Below are 26,414 nucleotides of genomic sequence, written 5' to 3'. Positions count from 1 at the left end.
ATCAGATTGTTCATTACACGCTCCGTGAAATCCATTTTCTATTTATTGGCAGATATTTCTATGTAATATATTATTTTGGATTTCTTTTATATAACCAATCTGTGTAATAGAATTCTATTCTGAATCAATTGTTAGTACAGGGATTTTTTATGTGTATATACAATTTTATTTTTTAAAATATATCAATATTAATAACATTTATTAATAAAAATATAATATGCTGTAAATATAACCTATATTTTACATTCAATGAATGATATTTTATATTAATTTAAGCCTATTTTTTAATTTGTAGTAATAAAATTGCACTCGAAATATTCCGATAATTAGGTATTGAACCATACAACGTTTAAAGTCCAATTTTGAACCGATTTATTTGAAACGAGTGATGTGTTAAGTTCACTGTTCTATAAAAGTAGATGTAGTTTCAGCTGATTACATATAAATAAAAATATAACTATGAATTTTCCGGTCACAAACCTTAATGTTAGTAATATTGACTTGCGTCTTAAAGGGGCTCTACACTTTGAAGCCATACTGATTTTAATAAAAAGACTTTCATAGAGTGAGGAAGTTCTTAGAGGAAAAAGACATTATCATTGACATGAGGCCAGTTGTAGTGCAGGGGCGCCAAGTGTAACTGTAAACGCGACTGGTTGTAGGTCCGATTCCCGCTCGACATTGTCGTGAAATATTTATTTACATTCATATTTTTAATTCTTTGCTCTGGTATAGAGGCAAAGCGCGGCGTTAAGGTCCGCCACTCCAGACGCAATGTCTCCAGAATTCGACGGAAAGTGAAGAACGGAGTGTTTTAACACTAGGTTTCCTCTGCTTACCCTATTGTGTGCAAGATACAGCGTGCCCTTAAAATTATATGTTTTGTGTTCGTAGATTTTATTCTTGGAATGAAAATTAATATATTATATGAAAAACCAGTTCCTTTAACAAGATTTCTCTATACCTGCTGGAATTCAAATTGACAGTATATGTTGGTCGACGCTTCCCCTTTTCCCGTACACTTAGGTTTTCTCCCGGGCATTATCTTCGAGACTAGTCGCTCGTGTTTACGACGGCGCGGCCCGTTTCAGCCAATTGGCAACATTTACGGAAGACTCGCTTTATATATGCTGCGTATTTCGGTAATACAGTTGTTGTTTTTGTATTCAATTATATACTTACACTATTAACATAGTAAATGCACTATTATAGTATATAGCTAGACATATAACTAAGATCTTTTTAGTTTGCTTGAAAATACGAAAAATTGTACTATATTGTCGGCTTAAAGCGTAAATCTACTAACAGACTATTAAGCGACTTATCAGGAGAGACAACATTTTTTTTAAAAACTATGAGTATATACATATGTATAACCAGAAGCTTTTTACAATTGAAAAAATTGATTTGTATTCTCTATTATATAAAAAAAAAGAAAAAATAATTTTGTAGGAGTGTATAAAAACAAAAACAGATTTGGCTGGTTTGCCCTCTAAGCCGACGATATAATATTTATATTGATCACGTAGAATATAAGTAACAACTATTAAAAATATATATACAATGTAAATGTGTTTATAACATACTGTATATCACTTCATCGTATTATTTTGTGTTAAATAATCTACCGGAGATAAATATGAAACAACGACCATTTCAGAAACTTCCTTTCAGCATCTCTATGGTAACGTATGCAATAACATATATGAATAATGCATTTTTGTTGATTTATTATCTCAAAAGCATTCGACTTTCAAAATAAAAGCTATAAACTTATACCATCTTAGTAATAAATTAAAGTAAATATTTTTACTACCTCAAATAAAGAATGAATAAGAAGGATTATACTAGTTTTTCCTTCTCGTACATACTTCTAGTACTCGTATGTAGAGTATCAAATGCCCATATATTTTTTCTTGGTTCTAATATAAAAAAATATATAAGTAGATCACCTCAGTCTCAAAATAATATAATTTTTTAAAAAGCTTTCATTTAAATTGCCTTGTTAGTTCGTGTGTGTGAAATCTTGTAAGCTCGCGCTACAAAAATATTCAGCTTTAATTCTCCGTTTTTGACATGCACTACATTCTTTCACAATTATTATTTTAATTTTCATACAACTTACAATTTAAATAAAAACTTGGTTTTAAAAAGATTTTTAGGAATAAAACCAGCTTCACGCTATATCACCGCACAATCAGAGTAGGCAGGCAAAACCTAGTGTTGAGACACTCCGTTACCGACTTTCCACCCAATTCTAGAGGCAATCACAAGCAATGTGTTGAGTGGAGGAACTCAACGCCGCGCTTCGCCTCGACACCAGAGCGAAGTACCTAAAATATTAATAAATAATTATTTATTTCCTCGAGTGGGCATCGAACCCACAACCGTCGCGTTACAGTCACACTCTTGTGCCCCTGCGCGACCACGGCCTCAACGGCCCGCATTTATCATATTTGTGGATTTCTTTATTGCTTATGAAAACTTCTGATGACATTTGAAATCGCTATAATTTGGCGCTGGGTTTAGTACTTAAGTAGGTTGTACTCATAATATAACTTTACTTTAATTCGTTTTATTTTATTACTTTCACGTGTTGTTTCATATAGTTTGGTACGTTTATTAATAATTTATTTTAAAAAATCTTTCAATGTATGAAAATGAATGCAAATTATATAAACTAAAGACCTGCTTGCGTAGGTACGTACCTACATAAAAAAAAAACAATTATATTTTAGGGTTAACAATCGAGATACATTTAAATTGGATAGGATTCCTTGAGACGATGATTAAATTTGTTGAAATGTATCCTGTTTTCTTGCAATATGGGTTATTTTACAATTTTTATATATTTATATTTAACTAAATAAGCTTGTTTGTGTAATCGGAGGAGAATTTCCGTTCGCGTCCCGTTTCAGACAACGTTATCATTTTATTAATATACTTTAAAAATTATACATATTTCTCGATTGTGGGTTATATCTCCACTCAGGGAAATGTTTTATTTATTTCCCCATTCTGGTGAGACCAATTGCGACGTTAAGTTTCCCTAATCAACACACAATGTTTCAAATTCGAAAAGCAGAGATCAGAGTATCTAGACACTAGATCTTCTCTGCTGCAATTATACTCGCGAAATAAATGAAACAAGAAAATTATAACCATTAAGTTAAGTCATATTCCACGAACAAAGCAAAACAGAAAATAATCTACTTTATAACATTCTCAAGCAAACGCATAATCCCAAAGGCTGTAATTTCATGTCTGGCAAGCTCCTTTTCGTATTTGAAATTTTCCTCGTCGACCGCAAGCGTGTCGAAATCTTTCCTTTTGTCCCGGTTCAATGTGGGATATGAGAAGATTTTGTGTAGGTACAGCGGCGTTCTTTTCTTTTTTAACAAATCTATTATGGATGTTTTATGCTAGATTAGGTGATGCGATGTTTGTGTTATGAAAAATTCACTCAGAGAAATGACTGTTGTTTAATTATTAATCAAAGTACATTTCAATAATTTACAATAAAATAATGTTTTTCTCTAGCTTACGCTGTATCCCGTGCATAGCAGGATATACAGAGGGAACTTGGAAACCTAGTGTTAAGATACTCCGTTCCTATCAAGACACTTCCGTTTCTCATTTTCCCCCCGAATTCTTGGCTCATTGCGTGTTGAGTGGCAGAACTTAACGCCGCGCTTTATCTCGTTATTAGAGCGAGGATATGAAAATATTAAATATTTTATTTCCTTAGATGGGAATTGAAGTCACAACCTGTCGCGTCTACAGCGCAAACGGGTTGCTAGTAGATTAGATTAGTAGAATTGCGGAAAACCTTCAGAAAAACAAAATAAGAAAAAAAAATTGCATCTCGTTGGCATGCTTATTACATGATTACATATTAAATATTCAAGAATATGAAGAACTATGGAAAGTTAAAGTTGAGATAAGAATATGAAAGTTACGCGCGAGCACAAGTACCTACGCCTGCAGGATAATTTGGAAGGACGCCAAGATGTAAGCACTTAACCCATTAATTTTTAAAATGTGATTATAGTCTGGGGTACATTTTATACGCTTATACTGCTCTGCTGTAATATGACGTCAAAATTTGAGTTATTTTTGGTGTATTTTATAATAGTGTTATATATTTCAATTATATTAATATGTTTTCTACGTTATCCTCTTTTCGTTTAGATTCGAGGCATTAAATGTTAAGCAGTGAACATAAAAGGCAATCCAAAATAGAAATAATAATAATGTTACAGACTATGCCTTTGTCATAAATCAAGTATAATGTAAAAGAGGATTTTGTAAAAGCGAGTTCTTTGTACGAATCTTGTGTAAAATGTGCTAATTGCAAAATGAAGGCCCCGCTAGCCGGCACGGGCACAAAGACATATAAAAGTTCACCAGGTTGAAAAACGCTATAAGATTCATAGAGGCCTCTACCACCCATTATAACGAGTATAAATATAGAAAATTATGAATGAACTGCTAAATTAAATACCTACTTGTATGCATTTCTATTCGCATTCAGATATGATAAAGCTTTATAAAATAATACACGTATATTTAATAGAATCATAAATATATTATATAAAACTAGTTTTACCTGGGGCTTTGCCCGCGTGGTCTGTCGTATTGAAAGACACAATCTAGTGCTTGAGATAATTCTGACCAGAGTTCGATGTAACCCTCTATGGGCTACACAAAAAATATGTGATATTATATAGCCTTTTTAAATCAATGGAATATCCAATACAAAAGAAAATGAAGATATACCAGTAGTCCCAGTAGTGTAGTAGTAATGAAGATATACCAGTAGTACCAGTAGTAGGTGTAACGTGTTAACGTTCAACTGAATAAACTTTTAATCACCTTCACGCTGTATCCCTCACGCGGCAGAGAACGCAGAGGGAACATAGTATAAAGATACTCCATTCCCCACTCCCCGCCGAATTCTGGAGGCATTACGTGTTGAGTTGCAGAACTTAACACCGCGCGCTTTGCCTCTACACCAGAGCGAAGTAATGGAAATATAAATTTAAATAAATATTTCATTTACTCCAGTGGGGAACCACAACAAGTCACGTCAGTCAGTCAAGGAAATAAAGAAACACAAATCTACATATATTATTGGATATAAACAACTTTGTTATTTAAATAAAATTGGATATGAACAATTTTATTGTGTCACAGTAATAATATAGTGAGAAGTATATGATTCGCAATAAATAACATTTTATCACATAGTAACTATCAGAATGATATTCTCAGAGCGCGACCGCGGCGGCGTCAACGACTCTCCTCGCTCTCGTCCGGTCGTAGTGTCCTATAATTGGATTGTGTCTGTACGAACATTTTGATTGCCGATAAAGGCACTGAGGGTGTGTTTATTGCTCTGTGCTTACATATAAAAAAAAATATAGGAATCTTGTACGTCAGTCCATCTGTCAAAATAATTTACGTCAAGATCGTGTAAAGGTTAAAATTAAATCAAATCAAACATTTCAATTAATATAATCAATTTTATTTGAAACTTTTAACTTAGGAATAATAATTAATTGGAATTTGGATCACGTTTTATTAAAGTTTAAAAATTTGAGGACCCTTTGAAGAGATCGCACCGCGCATGACGTTGCCCTAGCGCCTAGCGGGAAAACCCAGGACACTCGACTAACGGACCCAGAGCGGGAAGCACGACTCGCTCCTCGATATTCTCTCTGGCTTCTGATGGAATATGGACGACGGTAACTCGTAAACTATGCGCTTGTCAACAACATTATATATTTGTTGAAAATTTTTGACTGAAAATACTTATTCTGACCGCGATTCTTTAACTAAACTCTTTTCTATATTATCGTGTTTTCTATAGTACGTGCTATTTAAAATGAAGAGAAGAAAATTATTTTTGTGATTATTTTATTTATGTTAATATGTTAATATGTCATTAGTTTGACAGATGTGCTTGTGAGGTGCAACTATAGACATTATATAATGAGTACAGTGCTCCAAAACGTGATAATGAAAATTTTAATAGTGGCAGCGCTTTTCAAAGGTAAGTACCTATTTTATGATAATGAAGTTAAAAAAAGCTACATGCTGTATCGCACACATAGCAGGATAGGCAGAGGGAACCTTGTGTTAAGACACTCTGTTCCTCATTTTCCGCCAAATTCTGGAGACATAGCGTGTTGAGTGGCGGAACCTAATGCTTTTTGCCTTGGTGCCAGAGCGAACATATAAATATTAATAAAAACAATTCATTCCCTCGAGTGGGGATCGAACCAACAACCGCCGTGTTGCAACAGCCTTGTACCTCTGCGCCATGACGGTCTTAACATATTATACACATAACTTGCAATATTTATATTAATAACAAATATGTTTGCCTTTCTGTAAACTAATGACACCTATTATTATTTAGCTCTATCCAAATATCTTATCATGTACTTGTTTTATATTGTAGTGGTTGTTCAACTAACAATATGTTTTAGTTTTTCTATAATTTATGGTTAAAAAATGCAAAAAATCCAAAATGATCCAAAGTTATTAACTACTTCATCTTTGAGTTTATAATGAATGAATTATATACGAATTATACAATGTACTATATTTAAAATTTACTTTCAAATTTTAAGGCAAGTATTCAATATTTATGTAAGAGGGTTACAGTAAATGTGGTTATAGAGGCGGTCTATTGTAATCTCGTTAAAGTCCAGAACTCAGACCAATGTTCGCGGAGTTCGTTATCTCTTTTAAAATAATTAAAATATGCATTTTAATGAAAACTCATCGATTGGTGGAATTGAATAAATTCTGTCTTTCCGGCGTCTGGCAGAAAGTTAAATGTCATTGTATTTTTCTCATAACTATTAACATTTTAACAAAATGAAATTAAGAAACAAAAGTTACCTTTTTTTAAGTGATTGTATCAAAACTCATCGTTCTTTCCCTTGTTTATTATATTTATGACATAGTATAGTATAGCGGCCCGCCCGCGGCTTCGCCTGCGTGAACTACGTTATTATTAATTTCTGTCTCATGAGTACCTACGTCCTAGTGAGGTCTATGCAAAATTTGAGACTCCTAACATTTGTAGTAACGAAGTTTCATACAAACTTTCAACCCTAAAAACAACCCCTTAGAAGTCGAATATTGCAAATTCCCGTCTTAGCGAGCACCTACGTCCTATAAATAACTCCTATGCAAAATTTGAGATTTCTAGCACTTGTAGTTTCTGAGATTTCGTGATAAGTGAGTGACCTTTCGATTTTATATATATAGATTATATTGCACAGTTAATTTGTGTCTATCAATCAGTACGCAGTACCCTTCTACTAATTAGTACTTTTGTTATATTATGTTCTACTGATAAGACGCGTAAGTGTTGTTATCTAAATACATTTTTTTATTTTGTTTTATTTTTAACAAAGTCCTTGTGAAATCCTTAGAGCTATTATCTTTTTCTTAGTGTAAGTAAAATTTCTACGACATATTCCATATTACATCGTGAACAATAAAGTAAATTGCAATTTCTCTTAAGAGCGGTTGGGGTGCATCATGGAAATGAGGCCATTTGAATGATGGCGGTCGGTATTTGCTCACTTTTTACTAGCTCGACGTAGTTTTATGCTATTGTGAATATTAAAATGGAATTTTGTATATTGTATTTGAATTGATGGAATTTAAAACATTTATTAGAAATTAAAGCTGTTTTATGGCAGGTACTAGCGAGGATGTCACGGTGTGAATGAAGAAGAACCTGCTGAGCTGGTTTGGGCACGTCGAACGAATGAGTGAATTTTAATATTTTTAAAATATATAGTGAGGAGAACTGTTGAATTATTCTTGTATGAAATATCTAGACATTATTATAATTTTGACGTCCAACATGTACATGTTACGGTAAGTACACGCAATGATCGGTATCTACCTTGATGCTTAACTTAGTTCCTAGTAGGTACATGTACCCGCAGCATATCATCCACTCTTCGTGGCATTAAAGTTTAAATAAACAAAATAAATAATGTACATAGAATAGCATTTATCATACAGAAAATATAATAAAAATATAATTTATTCGTCATCATTAGAAAGCTTCTTACTTAAATTAAAGCGGGACTCAACACCGTGCTTCGCCTCGTAGATGTACATGTTCGTGTTATCAAATAAAATATAACAAACAACCTGAAAACAAACGAGAATTTGCTATGTGATAATTAAAAATATGGTCTGATAAATTTTGAGATACACAATACCTGTCGATTGTATTTTATTTGCTTGTCTGTGACATATGAACTGTCGATGAAAGGTTAAATTGTTAATTCTATCACGATGTAACCCTACCATACCGTGTTTGTGTTTCTGGCACTCGGCCAGTTGACGATTGTACTTTACTTCTGCGATTATTTTCACTGCGCAGTTCAAACTGCTCCAGAATTCAGCGTCTAGAATGTATAGAAATAGAGATGAAAGAGTTTGTGAGCAAGCTGACTGTAATGGCCTTTTAAGTTTTACAGAACTAATATTAGGTTACGAGGCTTTACTGAGAACTTGCAATACAAATAAAATAATAAAAATTTATAGGTATCTGTTAGAAAAATTTGCGCACAAAAACATATTCCCAAAAGGTTGAAATATAACATTCAGAAATCAGATAAATAATAAGTAGTAAGTAACCGTACTGTTTGAGCGGACGTAGTTGAGGACGTAATAAATTTATCGATATTTGAATAATAATAATTGCTCAACGCGCCGTTTATCCTCAGAAAGGAACTTAAGCAAATTACACTGGCAACCCTCCATAATTATTATTCATCCTTTATCCTGGGCATATCGAGTAAATTTGTTCCGAAATTACTTTTATTAAAAGCATTTCTTTCCCTCCGTCGAACCAAAGTGCTAAAGTAGAGTAAATGGACTGGAATTTCTGTTTGAGGAATAAATTATAAAGCTGTATTATCGTAAATAAGTTCATAAAAATATAAAGGGATTGAATTGCATTGTTAAGTTAATTATATAACTATTTTTCTTTAGCTTTTTACTTAACGAACTAAGAAATATAACGTTAATATTTCCATAATATTGATGATACTATTTTCTAGCATACGATTTTGATCACTTGTAGTTAATATCAATATTATGGAAATATAGAAAAGCTTTATTTAAAAACCATTATTTTCTGTTATATTAATTTGATAAATTAATATTAGAAGTGGTATTTTCTTTTTTCGTCAACGTGTATTCGCAGAAAATACGCTGGGAAATAAATATTTAAATTTCCGCCCTCTGGTAACCAGGCATAGCGCGGCGTTGAGTTACTACTCTCCACGCGTAGTACCTCAGGAATTAGGCGGGAATTGGAGAATAGAAGTGTCTTAATGAGGATCGATGTATTTTAACACTAGGTTCCCAAGTTCCTTCTGCCTACGCCGCTATTCGTGTCACAACAGTATGAAGCCAAAAAAAAACAATAATAAAACTGAGTAATTCAGTTTTTTCTTTGTTTAGGTGTGACCCTTTCGGCTTTCACGTATATACAATGACCGTAAAAGTTTTTGACACGATCCCAACTTTGCGCCTTAATTCTGTCAGTTCAGTACTGCACTAACTTTAAATTAAAAAAATAACTCAGCTTGTGAAAATGAAGTTCCAAACTTTTTAATTTAAGCGTTGTTAAATGTATAAAGTTAGTGTTAATTAGTAAATAAGCTTGCCAAATAAAAATAGTGTAAATTTTTAAAATCATTGTTTTGAGTTCTATAACGTTGATAAATGCCACCAGTAACAGTTTTCCTGATTTATCTCCCACGTACAGACACCATAGAAACTACAATTCAATTATATGTATAAGTAATAATAATAATAATAATAAAAATCTGAAATTCTAAGTGAACTGGTATTACTTTGAAAGATTTGTTCATTTTTATAATAAGAATTATTTTTTTTATGAATTAGATGTATTTTATTTCACTAAAAATTCTAATACATGATTTAGTTATATCTATAGAATTATATTTAAATTCAACTACGATATTAAATATAATTTTAAATTCCTATTTACATAAGAAGCAACGTATCGCAGTACAAGTTCATTCCAGAACAATGATGTAATATCATATAAGCGTGAACAAAGCGAGGAAGTCCAAATGAATCATTTAGATTGATAATATTCCACTTTCATACATTAAGATCTAAAATTTCTCATGTCCCGTTATACTGTCACAGACTTATTATACCACCTACGTATCAAATTAGTAGAATTGGTGGCTACATGTTCAAATCCCACGAGGGGAAAATGATTGTTTTAATTTTATTGCTGTTTCAAGACGGAGAACGGAATATTTTAGTTAAATTAACATTGGATTGACCCTATATTCACTGCTATATGCAGAATACTGTGAGAAGATAATATAATTCGTGATTATAAAAACTTTGGACCCCTTTTTACGAAAATTGCGCGAAAAGGAGAAATACAGAACGCTAACATTTTTTTCCGACTTCTGTGAGAAAAGGAGGTTATCAATTTAACTGTATTTTTTTTATGTTTGTTACCTCAGAAATTGGGTGAACCAATTTTGACGTTTTTTTATTTTAAAACTAGCTTTGATTTCTGACAATGGTATCTATGACAAAATTATTTTTTACTTTTTAGTTTACGTTGTTTGAAGTCTTTTTTTGTTAATAATTCTATATAGTTACATAATATTGCTATATAAATTTTATTGTTCTCGTTAATAACGATGGCAATAAATATATGCTTCAGAGCAAGCGAGATGCCACTTCAGAAGATTTTCAATTTAGATAAGACTCAGTGTAAAATGGCCGATCTTTTATCTTCAATTGTTATGGTAAATAAATGTTGGTTTTTTTATAATTAAAATGCTTATCAAATTATACATATGAAAGAATTGGTAAATTTTGTTGTATTTAGTTCTCTTATTGATTTTACCTGTATCAAAATTCCATATATTTTGAGGATAATGGTTTAGAACTAAACTCACAGTATAGAATTAGAATATAAATTAATATATGATCCAAATTATAAAATTGAGGCGGGTTAGTGGATGTCATAAATATACTATATTTACCTTATAAAATATTTTTCTCCAAAAAAATACATTTACATAATATCCAGATGTTCTTCATAGAAAAGTCATCAAAATAAGTCAACCCAAGTAATTGCATGTTTGTTTGAGCCACGTGATCTTTGCAAACATTTGTTACCATCGTTTATTACGTTTGCTCTGTATATATTTCTTGCTATTTGAGTGGAAAAAATTAGCCACAGAAGTTTATTTCAGCAGAAATTCACTTTGTCGAGACTGTCAGTGTAATCTCCGTTAGGGTCTGCGTTCTTCATCGGTTTCGGTTCGGTCGATTTCTTCAACGGTTCTTCTTCAACTTTGTCTTACAATTACAGCTTTCGACTCTATTACTGTTTCGCTTTGAAAATTGAGGTTAAATGGATTTTGTCTTTGCTCTAAGTATAAATTCAGTTACGTTTTTACGGTTTTTAATTATACCTAAGTTTTGAAATTGTTTTCTTGACGGAGCTTTATCGAACCTTTTTAAAACACAGTTACCTTACCTAACCGTAGTTTCATAAGAAGAAGGACCGCTTTTACTATATCAAGCTCCAGGTTGATGACCATAGACTGGGTATATAGAGACGGGTATAGAGAGTATTTTACGTTTAGTTAATTTGTTAAATGTAAAGCTGTAGTTTCGATATCTTAGTTTTTGTATAATATCTATTAAGTTTGGTTTATATATTCATCCATTAAGCTTACGTTTCTAAAATACGCCCTGACGACGCGACGTCGTGCCGTTTGTGTAAATGTTGAAGGCACTTTAGCATGCGTGATGTTTCTCTAAGAACGACTCAGCTACGTCGCCTCGGAATACTGTCTAAGTGTCTACCGTTCAGTATGATAATGTTAGCTTTACTAAAACAATAATATGTTGTTAGCAGTATAGCGTGTTCTATGATACTTCTAAATGATGAATGTAATCAATCAGCTTCGTCTCACTGATAGCAGAGTAGGCAGGGGTACCTTAGTGTTAAAACAGTCCATTCCTCACTTTTCGCCGAATTCTTCAAGGCATTACATGATGAGTGACGGAATTCAACGCTAGGCTTTTGCCTTGGTTCGAGAGCTAAGAAATTATTATTAATAAACAATAATTCGTTCCCCCGAGTGGGTATCGAACCCATAACCGTCGCGTTGCAGTCTCACCATTGTGTTCCTGACCTCAAAAATTAAATAAAAAATTAGAGTAGCATCATGAAACTGCGGTGTTGAGTATCTAAACTTAACACGCAATATCTCAAAAATTGGTCGAAAAATGGGACCCAGTATAAAACGACCTGCCAAAAATAATTAAATTAACATTTTTTAAATACCTCGGAAGAACTAAGTGACTTCATAAAATAATACTACATTGGATCTACCGAAACGAGAGCCGTAGAATAAATATTAATTTTGCGTCTTACAATTTTAAACGACAACACGAAATAAGTCATTTTTACGTTTTAATTAAAAACGGTCTAAATGAAATTGCGAAACATAAAAACAGTGTTCCAAGATGATGGTTTATTTAAAATAAAAAATTTGGCTTTTAACGGATCTTGTTAAAAAATAACCAATTTATTCGATAGTGATCTTTTGTCAGTGTGGGCAACGAGTATTGTGGCGATGTTAATCAGACGAGACCTTATATTCAACTCTTTTATTCTATATTTAATTCGGTTATTTATACGCTACAAAAACAATAGTGTAACATTATTTCATAATTGCATTTGTAGCGAATAAATTCAGGGCGCTGATTTAGCGTGTTTACAAAGAATATAATAAGACTAGTGCAATACCCCTACATCAGTGTAGTTACAATTTAGTTTTGTTTAATATCCCGCAAAAAAAGAATTTGTATAATTTAATCCGATACTTTCTAATTCTCCATTTTTGAAGAACAATATTTATCGAATTCAAATACACAATTATCACAATAGGCAATATTGTGGTATATCGACCTTCATACTTACACAGATAAAAAAATATTATCGCCATTTTAATAGTGTATAAATTTAATTATAAGTGAATAAATTTTTGTTATGTTTTATATTTATATCTTTGTATATACTCAGTTGTTATAATAGTGAGTCCAATTAGCTGAAGTCATTATTTAAAATACAATTGTTTTGGTGTTCCATCCAACATATAAAATGTAAAATATAGTCCAAAACTTATTTTTGCACAAACTTAATTACATGTTATTATAATTTCTTTATAATTTGTTACAGCGCTAACATCAGCTCATGAAATAACTCAGCTGAAGGTCCCGCTGTACGCGGACCCTCGGCGCGCGGCTGAGCTCAGCTGTCACTTCCAGATGGACGACCAGAGACTACACTCCGTCAAGTGGTACAGAGACATGCACGAGATATTCAGATACAGACCCTCGCAGCAGGTAACTTTGATATGAACTAACTGACTTTTCCCCTAGATCATTCACTAACTTGACTTTGATATGTTAACATTGAAAACGTTAATTAGCGTTTACCTGCTGAAATAACCATGATATCTATATAAATTGTATGTGCAGTTAATATATTAATTAGTTTACTTAGTTCCTATACTATATTATAATTTAAAAAATAGGTTACACATATATCTGATAATTTGCAGCGTTATCCAAAAATATTGGTAAATAGGCAACACCCCAAAAATAAAAAAATATATATTGAGTGGTAAATGTAACTCTTATAAATAGCAAATCTACATGCTTTTTGCTTTGAAACGCTGTGAAACCCCCCAAGAAATCAAACTAATGTTTCGAAGGTGACCTATTTCGTACAATCTGCAATGACCTGCTTGCATTGCATGTTTCCTTTTTATTAGTTGAGATTAATTCACGCGTGGTGATGTCACTTCGAGAATTTAAGTATTATGCGAATACCAAATTAATTTAATATGAATTTAGTAATAAATGTATATAAATTACCTGTAATATTTAATAGGTTAAAACTGTTATCTATATATAGTATAAATATAAAAGAAACTTGATTCGAAGTGTTATTATCCGTGTACTAACTATTTTTAAACTACGCTAATATTTTAGTGCAGTTTTCTTTAAGTTTGACACAGATACATTAGAAGTTATAACGCCTTGAGCATGTATAATAACATAAACATAATTGAGTTCCCAAGATAAATAATTCGTATTTGAAGCGAGCGAAGCCGAGGCCGGACTATTAGTTTATTATAGCTTAATGGCAACAAAACGTGAAATGAAATTGCACCGCGGAATGTATTTAAGTCAATAATATCACTTTTAATATATTCACAGAGAGGAAATTTCAAACTTTTATTACTAAAAGTACTCTTAAAAGAACGTAAGTACACTACATACAGGAGGTACGTCCCGTTAAAAGCATTTGAATTATACGTAAGAAGTCACTTTATATAAATTGAAAAGTTACTTCCAAAAATACCAGAGTTTCATTGCATGTGTTTCTCTCAAATCTGATTTGTAATCTGCTTACTAATCATGCTTCTTGCATCTAATACTTGCATAGATACATATTTTTATCCAGCTTCTTCTAAGGATACAAATATGAACTATCTGTCTATGTAAATGTATTTTTTCAAATGAGTATAGTTATTTAGGCAAAAATAAATAATTTTATAGGTGAAATTTGGCATGTAGATTCTTTGGAGAGCTAAGGTAAGCTAAGGAAAGAGAAAAATAGTTGAACGCTATAAGTGTATCATATATATACATAATAAAATATTCTTGAATAGTTATTGCAACTGTCCTAGATACTGCATTAATTATATATGAATACTATATTGAACTCTTATTTTTAACATTGATAGACTCCATTATATCAAAATTTGGTCCCACATTATGGTTTATAGGATATGTTGAACTAAGCAATGAATATCTCCGCAGGTTCCAATCCGGCTGTTCAACGTGACCGGTATAATGGTGCAAGGCGGCGACTGCCAAGAGGACTCGTGTACGGTGCGCGTCATGCCGCCGCCCGTCGCCGCGAGAGCTGCCTACACGTGCGAGGTGTCCACGGAGGGGCCCAAGTTCCAGATAGCGAGGCAGACGAAACATATGACTGTAGTTGGTGAGACAATTTTACATTTGGATTTTGCCTTTTATTTGTATTGTAAGTTCTCATTTTGTGCCGAATTTCATAACCGCAAGTCCACGAAAAGTACCCTATAGATTCGTAATTGCGAACTTTGTTTTTCCATGCTATTGATAATCATTTCTGAATAGCTTTTTTTTAATATGTTAGCTTAATCCTTGTTACTTAATTATTCTAATAAATGCTGTTTGATAAGACAATTAACGAACAATTTTTATAGCCAAAAAATAAAATTCAAAAAATGACAAAAATGCGTTCCGGAAAAACTCCATGAAAATTTTTTTACCTTTCTCCAGTTCCACAATAAAAAAAATAAAGAAGCTCAATTGTTCGTAACAATTTGCGAACACCCAAAGGCAACTAACTCGTAATGAACTCAACTCAACTCGTTAGCGGATTTGAAATTACATTTATATAAATTTTCGTACTGAAGTCCATTTCCCTCGCAGCAATGCCGCACAAGGACCCCACAATACTTGGCGCTCCTACACTAGTGAGGCCCGGCGAGCAGGTACTGCTCAACTGCTCCTCTGACTACTCCCTGCCGCCCTCTGATATTAATTGGTACATAGACGATGAGATTGCGAAGGTATGTATATGATTATAATATTTTTAGTCTATCAATGATAATTGTTTTGGTGCATAAGTATTAAACATTATATTTGAAGCTCTAGCACATATGAAGCCAATCGTCGCGCAGGAGCTCAGGCGTGTCACTGTAAACGCGACAGATTGTGGGTTTGACTCGCAAAAAAGAAATGAAATATTTAATATTTTCATTTCTTTCTGGTGTCGAGAAAATCCTCCTGAATTAGGCGGAAAGTGGGGAGTGGAGTGTCTTAACACTAGGCTCGCTCTGCCTACAACGCGAGATATGATAGAGCATGATGCTGATGAAATGAAAATATTTATGACTATAATGGATTGAATATGTTGCCTCATCATATTAACGCTGTTCTTGTAAATAAAAGTAATTATAAATAATTTGCAACCTATTTCAAAAATGATATAGAGCTGACGTTGCCGAATTCATCCTAAACCGAGAAAAAACTTTCTTAGATAAGTCTACCGTCAACCAAATTTGCACCATAAAATAATAATCCTCACTTTTTTAAATAATAAATATTATTTACATTGAAATTATTATTAAACTTACAACTAATCTAAATAAAATTCCGAATAAGAACTACAATACAGCTATTCTCTAGAAAAAGTAGCATTACCTATAAAACAAGATAAAAGAATAGAAAAAAATGTTACCAGAACACATATGTGGTTTCACTTTGTAAGTACCTGGAAATGAACTAATAACAAAATGTGCTCATTAGAATATACGGAGGTGGAGGAGGAGTATGTTTGTTGTATGTGACCTCCTTATGCCGTCACTCATTAGGGAACGGTGATATGGAAAAGTTGGCATATTCAGAAAAAAAAAATATACTTTATAAATAGAATATTTTTAACTTTTCTGATATCTTACTAATGTTGTGAGCGTAATGATTATCTTATGCGTGAAAAAAAGACATTGCGTGTTGAGTGGCGGAACTCAACGCCTCGCTTAGCTTTGAGACCAGAGCGAAGAAATGGAAATATAAATTTAAATAAATATTTCATTTCCTCGAGTAGACATAAAACCTACAACCAGTCACGGTTACATTCACATTTTGTGCCCCTACGCCACGACTGGCCTGAAAATTAAATGGTTGTTTAGTTTCTCCGACATACACCAGTGGATGGACATCTCGGTGAATCTTGATAGAGCGCCTTTGTTGGAATAAATTGAATGCTATTATACGACTCCGGGCACTATCATGAACTGTGAATTGAAAGGGAAATTATATGATTAAAGATAGTCAGTTAGTTAGTTAAAAGGAATATAGTTGTTGAATAACAAGCTTAAAGAAAACAAAATTAATATAAACTATATCTGACTCTTTGTGATAAAATGGGCAAATGTAGGGATAGTTTCCCCAAGGGACGTACAAGCCAAATTTCAGTAATCTTAAAATGTAGGATATATAGAAATATGTATATATAGCCCTACATGCCCTACGGATATCCCAGGATATCGTGAAGTGAGATTGTAATGATCCTAAAAAGGCACTTTGTGGTGTTTATGAAACCGTAAACCGGATTGCCATAAAATGTGATGGCAATAAATATGAAACTTAATGTTATATTTAAGTATTTTATGACTCTGTTTTAATGCTATAAATATATTTATTCTTTGGTGTGTACAATTTTCTTGGTTTCTTTGCCTTACACATACTTAAAATCATTGTGAAGTTAGATCCGACGAAGCCGCAGGCAGGTCAAGTGTATATCCATTTAAGCAAAACTAGCAAAACCTCATTACAACTGATTTTTTCAAAATATTCGTACATTTTTTTTGTAAAAGTAGAAATCAATAGTGATCTGAAATTTAATTTAAATTATAATATTCACAAGTAAATAAAATAAATTATAAGCAAAAAATCATTTTTAGAAAAAGCTTTTATTTAAACGCTTTAAAAAGGAGAAAATAAAATGTGTCTTTTAAATTTTAACTATCAACTCATAACCTCATTGTACACAATTTATATGATCATAAAAGCTTGTCGCGTTAATCAATATTTAATTAAATTGACACTTAAAAAATTGAAACTTAGCAGATTTTATATAATTAAATTAGTACTAGTTTAGTTACACAAGTAAATCGCGCGACAAGCTTTTATGATCATATAAATAGTGTACAATGAGGTTATGAATTGATAGTTAAAATTTAAAAGACAAATTTTATTTTCTCCTTTTTAAAGCGTTTAAATAAAAGCTTTTTCTAAAAATGATTTTTTGCTTATAATTTATTTTTTACTTTTTAGTTATCACTGGCTAGGTTTCTCACACTAGAGACATGTACCACGATTCCTCTTCTATGGTTAGGAATGCTGGTGGCGACACTAGACCCTTCCTGATTACAGTGGGGGTTCACCAGGGCTCGACTCTTAGTCCGTTCTTATTCAATATAGTGCAGCCTCCATGGCTGATGATGTATGCCAACGACACAGCACTCATTGACGAGAACCGACTGCCGCTGGAGCGTAAAGTGAACTTCTGGAAGGGTACGCTTGAGAACGGCGGTCTTAAACTAAATGTGTCGAAGACCGAGTACATGGCCTGCGGGAGCCCGGACTCGAGCACGATTCTTATAGGTCCTGAGCCAGCCGTTAAGTCAGAAAAGTTCAGGAACCTTGGATCCGTTGTTCACGAGTCTGGAGGCATCGATCACGATGTCCATGGCCGGATAAGTGCTGCCTGGGCCAAATGGCGGGAGGTCACTGGTGTGGTGTGTGACCGAAGAAAACCGCCAAGCTCAAGGGACTGTTATACAAGAGCATCATACGACCGGTTCTTTTATACGGCAGCGAATGTTGGCCAGCACTATCTCGGCACACTCAGGAGCTTCACGTCACGGAAATGAAGATACTGAGGTGGATGTGCGGCGTAACACGGTCTGACCGCATACGCAACACATTCGTTCGAGGTAGTCTTGGGGTCCGTGACGTAGCGGATAAGCTCCAAGAGCGCCGCCTGAGATGGTTTGGCCACGTTACGCGCCGGTCTAAGAACTAAGTCGGATGCAAGTGCCTTGCTATATCAGTTCCTGGAGTGAGACCTCCTGGACGCCGAAGGAAGCGCTGGTTGGATGTCGTGATGCCGGATATGAGAGCCAATGGTCTAACCACTGAGGACGCTAAAGACCGCGGAAAGTGGAGTAGGTTGAGTAGGAAGGCAGACCCTGGCAATAGCCGGGATTAATGCCAGGAGGAAGAAGGTTTCTAACTATAACTATAACTATTCCGCCATCTTAGATGTCCCGCCATATTGGATTTAGAAAAATGTCACATTTTTCGAGTTACTCTCAACGAGCCCTTTCAATAGATATTCATATTGTAGAAGTAGACTAAAATTACCTATTCGGCTATCTTGGATGGTCCGCCATATTAGATTTAGAATGACGTAACATTATTTTTCGAGTTGCTCTCAATGAGCCCTTTCATTTGATATCCATATTGCAGAATTGCAAAAATAATAACTATTCGTTCATCTTGGATGGTCCCCCATATTGGATTTAGAATGACGTCACATTATTTCCCAAGTTGCTCTCAAGAAGCCCTTTCATTTGATACCCGTAATATACAAGTGCATCAAAAATAACTATTCTGTTACTTTGGATGGTTCGCCATATTGGATTCAGAATGACGTTACACTATTTTTCCAGTTACTCTCAACAAGCCCTTTCATTTGATACCCATATTATAGAAGTTCATGAAATATAGCTATTCCACCATCCTGGATGGTCCACCATATTGTATTTAGAATGAAGTCACAAACCATATCGTGCATTGTCATCCAAACCAAACGTGTATACAAAATTTCAGCTCAATCGTACGAACATACCTTTCATTATATGAAAGCACAAAAAACTTGAATCATGTCGATTCTATTGGATTTCAAGTGATGTCACATTATTTTTCTAATAGTTCTGGGCAAGATCTTTCATTTGATACCCATATTGCAGAAGTGCATAAATAATAACTATTCCGCCATCTTACATGTTCCGCCATATTGGATTTAGTATAACGTCACATTAGTTTTAGAGTTACGGTCAACGACCCATTTCATTTAATAACTATATTGTAGAAGTAGACCAAATAGATACTCGGCTATCTTCAATATCCTCCTTATGGGATTTAGAATGACATCACATTATTTTTCGAGTTGCTCTCAACGAGCTCTTTCATTTGATACCCATATTGTAGAAGTACATTAAAAATAACAATTCCGCCATCTTGCATGGTCCGCCATATTACATTTAGAATGACGTCACATATTTTATCGTGCATTGTCACTCAAAGTAAACGTGTATACAAAATTTCAGCTCAATCGGTTGACGACATCTACTTCAAAATTGAGCTCTAAGATTTCACCCGAACCCACATACATACATTGCAAGTTAAATAAAAGCTTTTAAAAACATTTACAATTGTATAATTAATTGGTAAACTGTTATGTTATTGTTGCGTTCATATTTTGCTAAAAAACTATTACGTTACCGTTACCGTTGAGTTTAAAAGTGTACAAGTACTACTTTAAGCATACACTTGTTACTCCTCCATAAATGTTAACACACTCTACAATGCTTTTACTAGTTAGTCTGTGTACTAGAATGAAAAACAGGATATTAACATTGCAAATTTACTCTGAAGTTTTTAATGGACTTGCATACATTAAGCACTCCACTGCATAAAGAATAGTGATGGGTCATCTAATTAAATAGATTCATTCTATTTATATTTCAGTTAACTTTGCCAAAATAAGGAGAATCAGATAGAAAATCGGATTATTCTTGATTTATTCAAAGATATGTTATAATTGAAAAAAACGTACGTCTGTAACACTGCGTTATAAGTGAGTGACATAAAATTATTATCAACTAAATTCCATGAGTCCATTAGATTTAAATTTTAAAACATTTTTTTTTGGTTTTTGATATTCATCATCAAATAGCTACTGCTTTTATTTACAATCCTAGTGTTACAATCCTAGTGTAAGACACTTCATCATTCGCTTTCTACCCGAATTTGAAACAATATCTTTTATATGGTGGAAATTTGAATTTGACCCAATTTTATTAATTCCTCCGAATGTGAATCAAACATTCCGATGTCCAAATTTGTCTCATGACCATGACATGACATCACGTGACTGAGCATAGAATTTAGGTAAATGATGTGTTTATTTTGTGTTACTACGATACAACTGGCTTACCGCTCACTACTTTACTTACTAGCTTTTATATTATTTCGTAATAGGCAAAAGTGAGTGGGAAAAAAGAAAGTAAAAAAGAAATGGGGAGACGTCAGCTGACCCTGAACGCGGAGACCGTGTATGAAGAAGTTGATGATGGGTAACCAGACTAGGGATAAAACGTCAAGTTAGGGACACACTAATCATAATGAATTACAGTCATCAGCCATATATTTTTTAACTATACTATATTATTTCACAGACGGAGCCCTGGCAACGTCTCGAGCTAAGCGCGCCCCAAGCAGGCGGGCTGCGCGCGTCCTGGCGCGTGTTGCGCGTGGCAGTGCCGGCGGCCGCGAGCGGGGCGCTGCGCGTGCGCTGCGAGGCGACCCTGCCCGTGGAGCCGCCCGTGGTGAGGGACGCGGCCGCGACCGTCACGGTGTACTCGCGGACGCAACTGTCCAAGTATGTGTCTAATGGAGGTATGCAATGGTTTTTATTGTTTTTTTGGCTATTGTTGGTTATCAATTGGGGGTTCCACCATGGAAGGCTTGCCCGCAATGAGCTTAGTTTTCTTACCAGAACGAAGATGTGAAAATAATTCCCCCCCGAGTCCACATCAAACCCACAACTGTCACGTTTACTTTAAGACGCTGTTCCACGGAGCCACGACGACCCCGGATGAAAAAAATATATATTTATTATTATTTTGTTACAGGTACATTCGCTGAAAGCAAAAGTTTTGTACTCGTACTGTTGTGGACTTTTAGACAAATATCAAAGTCTGTGAGCTTATGAGGCTTGGCTTAAATATGTTTCAAGTGATATTAGAATAAATGTATATAAAATATTGCCTCAACAAGGTTTTTTATGAACCATAAAAATAATCAATATCGTAATAATGCATAAGCACCATACGGTAAGGAATATGATTAGATAGCGTATGAAACTTACAATCGATGTGAATTTAATTAAATCTATAAATATATGAATAGATCAAATATCTAATATATCAAAGGACAGAAAATAGGTCATATTCCATCTAACAGCGTCTACAAGAACACTACGTTATTATTAAATTACTAGATTTATTAAGAAGTGCTAAAATAATTGATAGAATTGAATTTATTATTATTTATTTTTTTCATATCAAATATAAACAAATAAAATGTAAAAAGGTGTAGGTAGTGATTAATCATATTAGCATTACATCTTTCCGAAGACTTGTATAACTTGAGTTATTAATAATTTTGTATATTTTAAGCAATGTTTAATTCTCAATATGAAAATATACAGATATGCCACAAGATTATTGTATTAAGGAATTCATTTGAGCCTAATCTTTGAAACGTAATGGTGAATTTAAAATATGTATAAATATAGGCGTTAATCTATGGCTGTGTTTCACTTAAGATATTAATTATTTGCACGATATAATATTTTTATCTTTAATAAATAGTAAATACACCTTTTTTATTATTTTATTCATTAAATAAAATAGGATATGTAAATAAATTATAATATGAACGTGTGTATTTTATGTTGAACCTTTAAACCTCACATTAAATAAGTAGTTCAGAATCTGTTTAATATTATATAGGAGCTTTATATTAAACAACTACTGAATAATATTTTAAATCACGTAATTATTTTTGTATAAAACAATAAAATGTAAATATTTAACAAAGATTCAAAGAGCCACGATGACCTCGATATAGAGATTACCTCAACTCACCTTGAGAGGATAAATGAGGACAGGCAATGACACTGAATCTATGAAAACTTGAGGCTGGTAATTTAAAGAATACGTCAATTTTAATAGTAAAAATTACAAATTAATTCAAGTAAAAGTACAAGTTTAATCTCCAATCGCAGATTAAAGACGATTAAAGCGTATCGTAGAATTCATATTGTAAGTAAAAAGTAGTGTGTAAAATAAATATAATTGCTTGCATAAGTACTTAAAGAAAAAGTAAAGATAAAGACCTAAAATTATTCTCTTTATGGAATTACGAGTAACTCGGTCGTCGCCGTGGATCATGTTATTTGTATTCCCGATACAAATTATCTGTAGTTCCGTCGGGACGTGCCAAAATGGCTAAATTAAAAGGTAGGTAGTATTTTGAACATTATATATACCGTGCGCCTGGCGAGCCTCCAGACTGGCGGCTTATCAATTTTTTTCCGCTTGATTTCTATTAAGGATAATTTAAAACATTTATCTTATTTATCTTTTACAATCCACTCCCTCTTCTTATGTTTGGAAAATGGTGAGATAACTAATTTTAAACTAAAATAATGGTTTAGTTGGTTAAGGAACTATATGTAACCTAAGATTAAAAAAATGTGATGTTAATTGAAAACGTTATTGGAGAAAAAAATATTAATGTGTATTTGTTTTTTGCCTATTAATTATAAAATGTTATTATGAAAACAGACTTAAGTAAATACAAGCATTTTACAAATAATACGGAAATTCATTAAAGCATCTCAAGCGCTGTAATGATAGAAATAAAGCAAATTTGCTGAAAAGAAAAAATATAATTGGCTTTAATTAGGGATTATCTTGTAAAGTCTACATTATCTCATCTGTTACCGTATTTACAAACCATTACAAATTTAGTACTACGACATGACTTTTTCCAAAAATCTCTTTCTGATAGTATAATTAAAATTTACTTTTATAACATAATGAGCATAAAATTAACATTAATTTTGTAAGACAATTTGCTGTGTTTATAAATAATAATGGCTTTATGCCTGTACAACTAGTTGTTTTTTGAGATTCCGTACCGCAAATAAAAATTATACATATATAAATATATATATACTCGTATAATTGTAGTACATCATCATATAAAATGACTGCAAACTTAAGTTTATCAACTTTCATAAATTGTACATCCCGTCGATTTACAAACCTGAAACTGGTACGAAACCCTCAATAGGCTAGACTGACTCGCAATTGACTGGTTTTTTAATTATTCAAGCTTGTAGTCAAGAAAATATATAAAACTAAATATATAAGTCTTCCTTAAACAAGGAATATTAATAAAAAGAGAAAATATGTATAGAAAAGCTATGTACTATCTTCGTTTGTCGCAAAAGGCTTTTGGGTTACAAAAAATAAATAAAGAGGAGAAAGACCGAATGCAAAAAAATTAAATAATAAAATATGTTACAGAAAATTTAGCAGTGTCTGTTTAATCCTGCGCTCATTTTTTATATCAATTGTGTGGAAGAAAGTCTCACAATTAGATTGTAACACCAGAGGGCCGTAGACCGCCCCTCGTCAGCCTTCTCTGCATTTAATTTGGCTGTATTTTTTCTTTAAGCTTTTAATTTTTTTTAATTCCTATGGGAGCGTAGCGACTGAATGTAATATAAAGTTAAATTAAAATTCAGCTATCTAATGTAGCTATCTTTAAAGGGATAATTAAAATTAAGTCTTTTTGAGGCCAGTTTTGCCACAGGAGCACAAATATGCGACAGCAAACATGACAGAAATATTTAATAGTTTCAATAACGACGCAAACCGCGGCGTTTAGTTTCGCCATTTAACACACAATACTTCCAGAATTCGGTGAAAAGTAGGGAACTAGGTCTAGGTCTTTTTGGTCCTGAACGTTTGATATATTGACCCAGTTGGCCATTTTTTTGTTATATAAACGTGTGTAAAATTGTGAATTTAAAAACGATCGTCTACGGTTTTACTTTGTCCCATATTGCATCACCTACTTGTAATAAATTAACATTAATCTATTATTTTTTTTTTATTTTGAGATAAAAATATTGAAAACATGCCTAATAAATTAAATCCTGTAGATACTCATTAGACAAGTTGTTCGAAGCAATTTTGACACAAACATATTTCATAACATATTGTTATGAACGTTGCATATGTAAAGAAATCAAACACCTCGAGGCTTTTACAGAACTTATATTTCTTCCAGGGCTAAATAACATTAGGCTTCTACAATTTATATCTCAGGACTTTTACAGAACTTATACTTCTTCCAGGGCTAGATACCATTAGGCTTGTACAATGTATATATTAAATTATAATACAATATTTTATTCTAGAGGACCACTTTCCTCTTCAGCTCCAAATCTAATAATGCGCATCAGAATTTTCAACACATCAAGCGTCGCGCTAGTTCTATGTATAAATTTTCAAATATATCTTTTTATTAAACAAAGAGGTTGATTTACATTTTTCTATAACAAATTATCGTAAATATAAAAACTATTTATATAAAATCATTACATTCGGCCATCCGCCTTCGTGCAATCTCCCGATGCACGACTACTCACAAAAACAGTTAAAATCAACCATGTATTATTATAAACTCATTACATTCGGTCGATTACAAATAATATATGTATTGATATTGCCGCAGCCTACTTGACATCACTAGTTTCAACAAATACAACTAATTAAGCCATTGCGTCTTATGGAGCTAGTACAATCATATTATAACAAAATGCGCAATAGATACTAGACTTAACATATAATTTACAAAAAATAATTACTTTTGAGACCAGAAGACTTTTGGAGTTCTCTCAGAAATTTAACCATATGTACATATAACGAAATTGTAACTTATCGCTGCGTGGAAAAAATACGAGAAAATCTATCAATAAATAAAAGATGTTTTGTTAAAATGTCTGTCGGTTTTGTCGGTTTATGTCTCCTTGCGTTTGTCTGTACGCATATCCTGAGATTATGAACACTTTAAACATTTTAGTAATAAAAGTTGAGCAAGTAAAGGAATATGTAATATAAAGTTTAGTTTCAACTCAAAGTAATATCAATAATCATACACACAAATATAAATATTATGTCCACTGGCTACATGCTTGTTTATCTCTGCGTATATTGCACTCTTTACCTACATTATTAAGTTTATTTTCTGGCTGTTACCTATTATTATCTGTCAGTTTCGTTATCGAACTTTAATTTCACTTCTAAATATATAAAATAATAAGCATAGCGTATTTATATTTGAAACTCCTGTAATGATAACCGCTATAATTACAAATATCCTACGAAATACTTTGTCCATCATCAAATAAAGAGAAGTAAAAGAAAATGCTTAACATAAGATGCACAGCAGGCGGCCTTATCGCTGTAAGCGATCTCTGCCAGGCTACCTTAAGGTGCACTCGTAAGTGTATGTCAATGGGTAGCCTGCCGCTGCTTTATATCCTTATACACATACGTAATATATCCTATTATATTGTATAGAATTATTAATTATAATAAAATATAATTTCTAATGTCAACAAATATATATAAATACGGTCACGTTAATTTGTAAAGAAAAGGATACAAAAACTTAAATATGTCTAGGTCTAGGTCTAGGTATAAGGATACCTAGGAAATATTATTAAGCAATTTTAATTAACACAATAGATGTATGTTGATAAGTATGTAAAAAAAATCCATAACAGTACGTTCAGA

At 32.9% G+C, this 26,414-nt stretch overlaps 1 protein-coding gene across 1 annotated transcript; it reads left to right on the top strand.

The window, feature by feature from the left end:
• The first annotated feature begins 5,661 nt into the window (after nucleotides 1-5,661).
• On the top strand, nucleotides 5,662-22,074 carry LOC146531753 (uncharacterized). The gene is made up of 7 exons (XM_085198626.1): nucleotides 5,662-5,747; nucleotides 5,952-6,055; nucleotides 13,304-13,470; nucleotides 14,956-15,139; nucleotides 15,613-15,752; nucleotides 21,213-21,432; nucleotides 21,669-22,074. Exons 1-7 carry the CDS (start codon nucleotides 5,731-5,733, stop codon nucleotides 21,746-21,748), a joined length of 912 nt encoding a protein of 303 aa, XP_085054752.1. The 5' UTR covers nucleotides 5,662-5,730; the 3' UTR covers nucleotides 21,749-22,074.
• Nucleotides 22,075-26,414: the final 4,340 nt, after the last annotated feature.

The sequence above is a fragment of the Heliconius melpomene genome, chromosome 15 (genome assembly GCF_056956725.1).
Source record: "Heliconius melpomene rosina isolate 202511_hmr_F chromosome 15, ASM5695672v1, whole genome shotgun sequence".
In the NCBI taxonomy this organism is placed as follows: Eukaryota; Metazoa; Arthropoda; class Insecta; order Lepidoptera; family Nymphalidae; genus Heliconius; species Heliconius melpomene.
This window is presented reverse-complemented; position numbering and strand designations above follow the sequence as displayed.

Coding starts and splice junctions, on each gene's coding strand:
- LOC146531753 (XM_085198626.1), top strand. Junction 6,056..13,303: donor AGTGGCAGCGCTTTTCAAAG/GTAAGTACCTAT, acceptor AATTTGTTACAG/CGCTAACATCAGCTCATGAA. Junction 21,433..21,668: donor CAAGTATGTGTCTAATGGAG/GTATGCAATGGT, acceptor ATTTTGTTACAG/GTACATTCGCTGAAAGCAAA.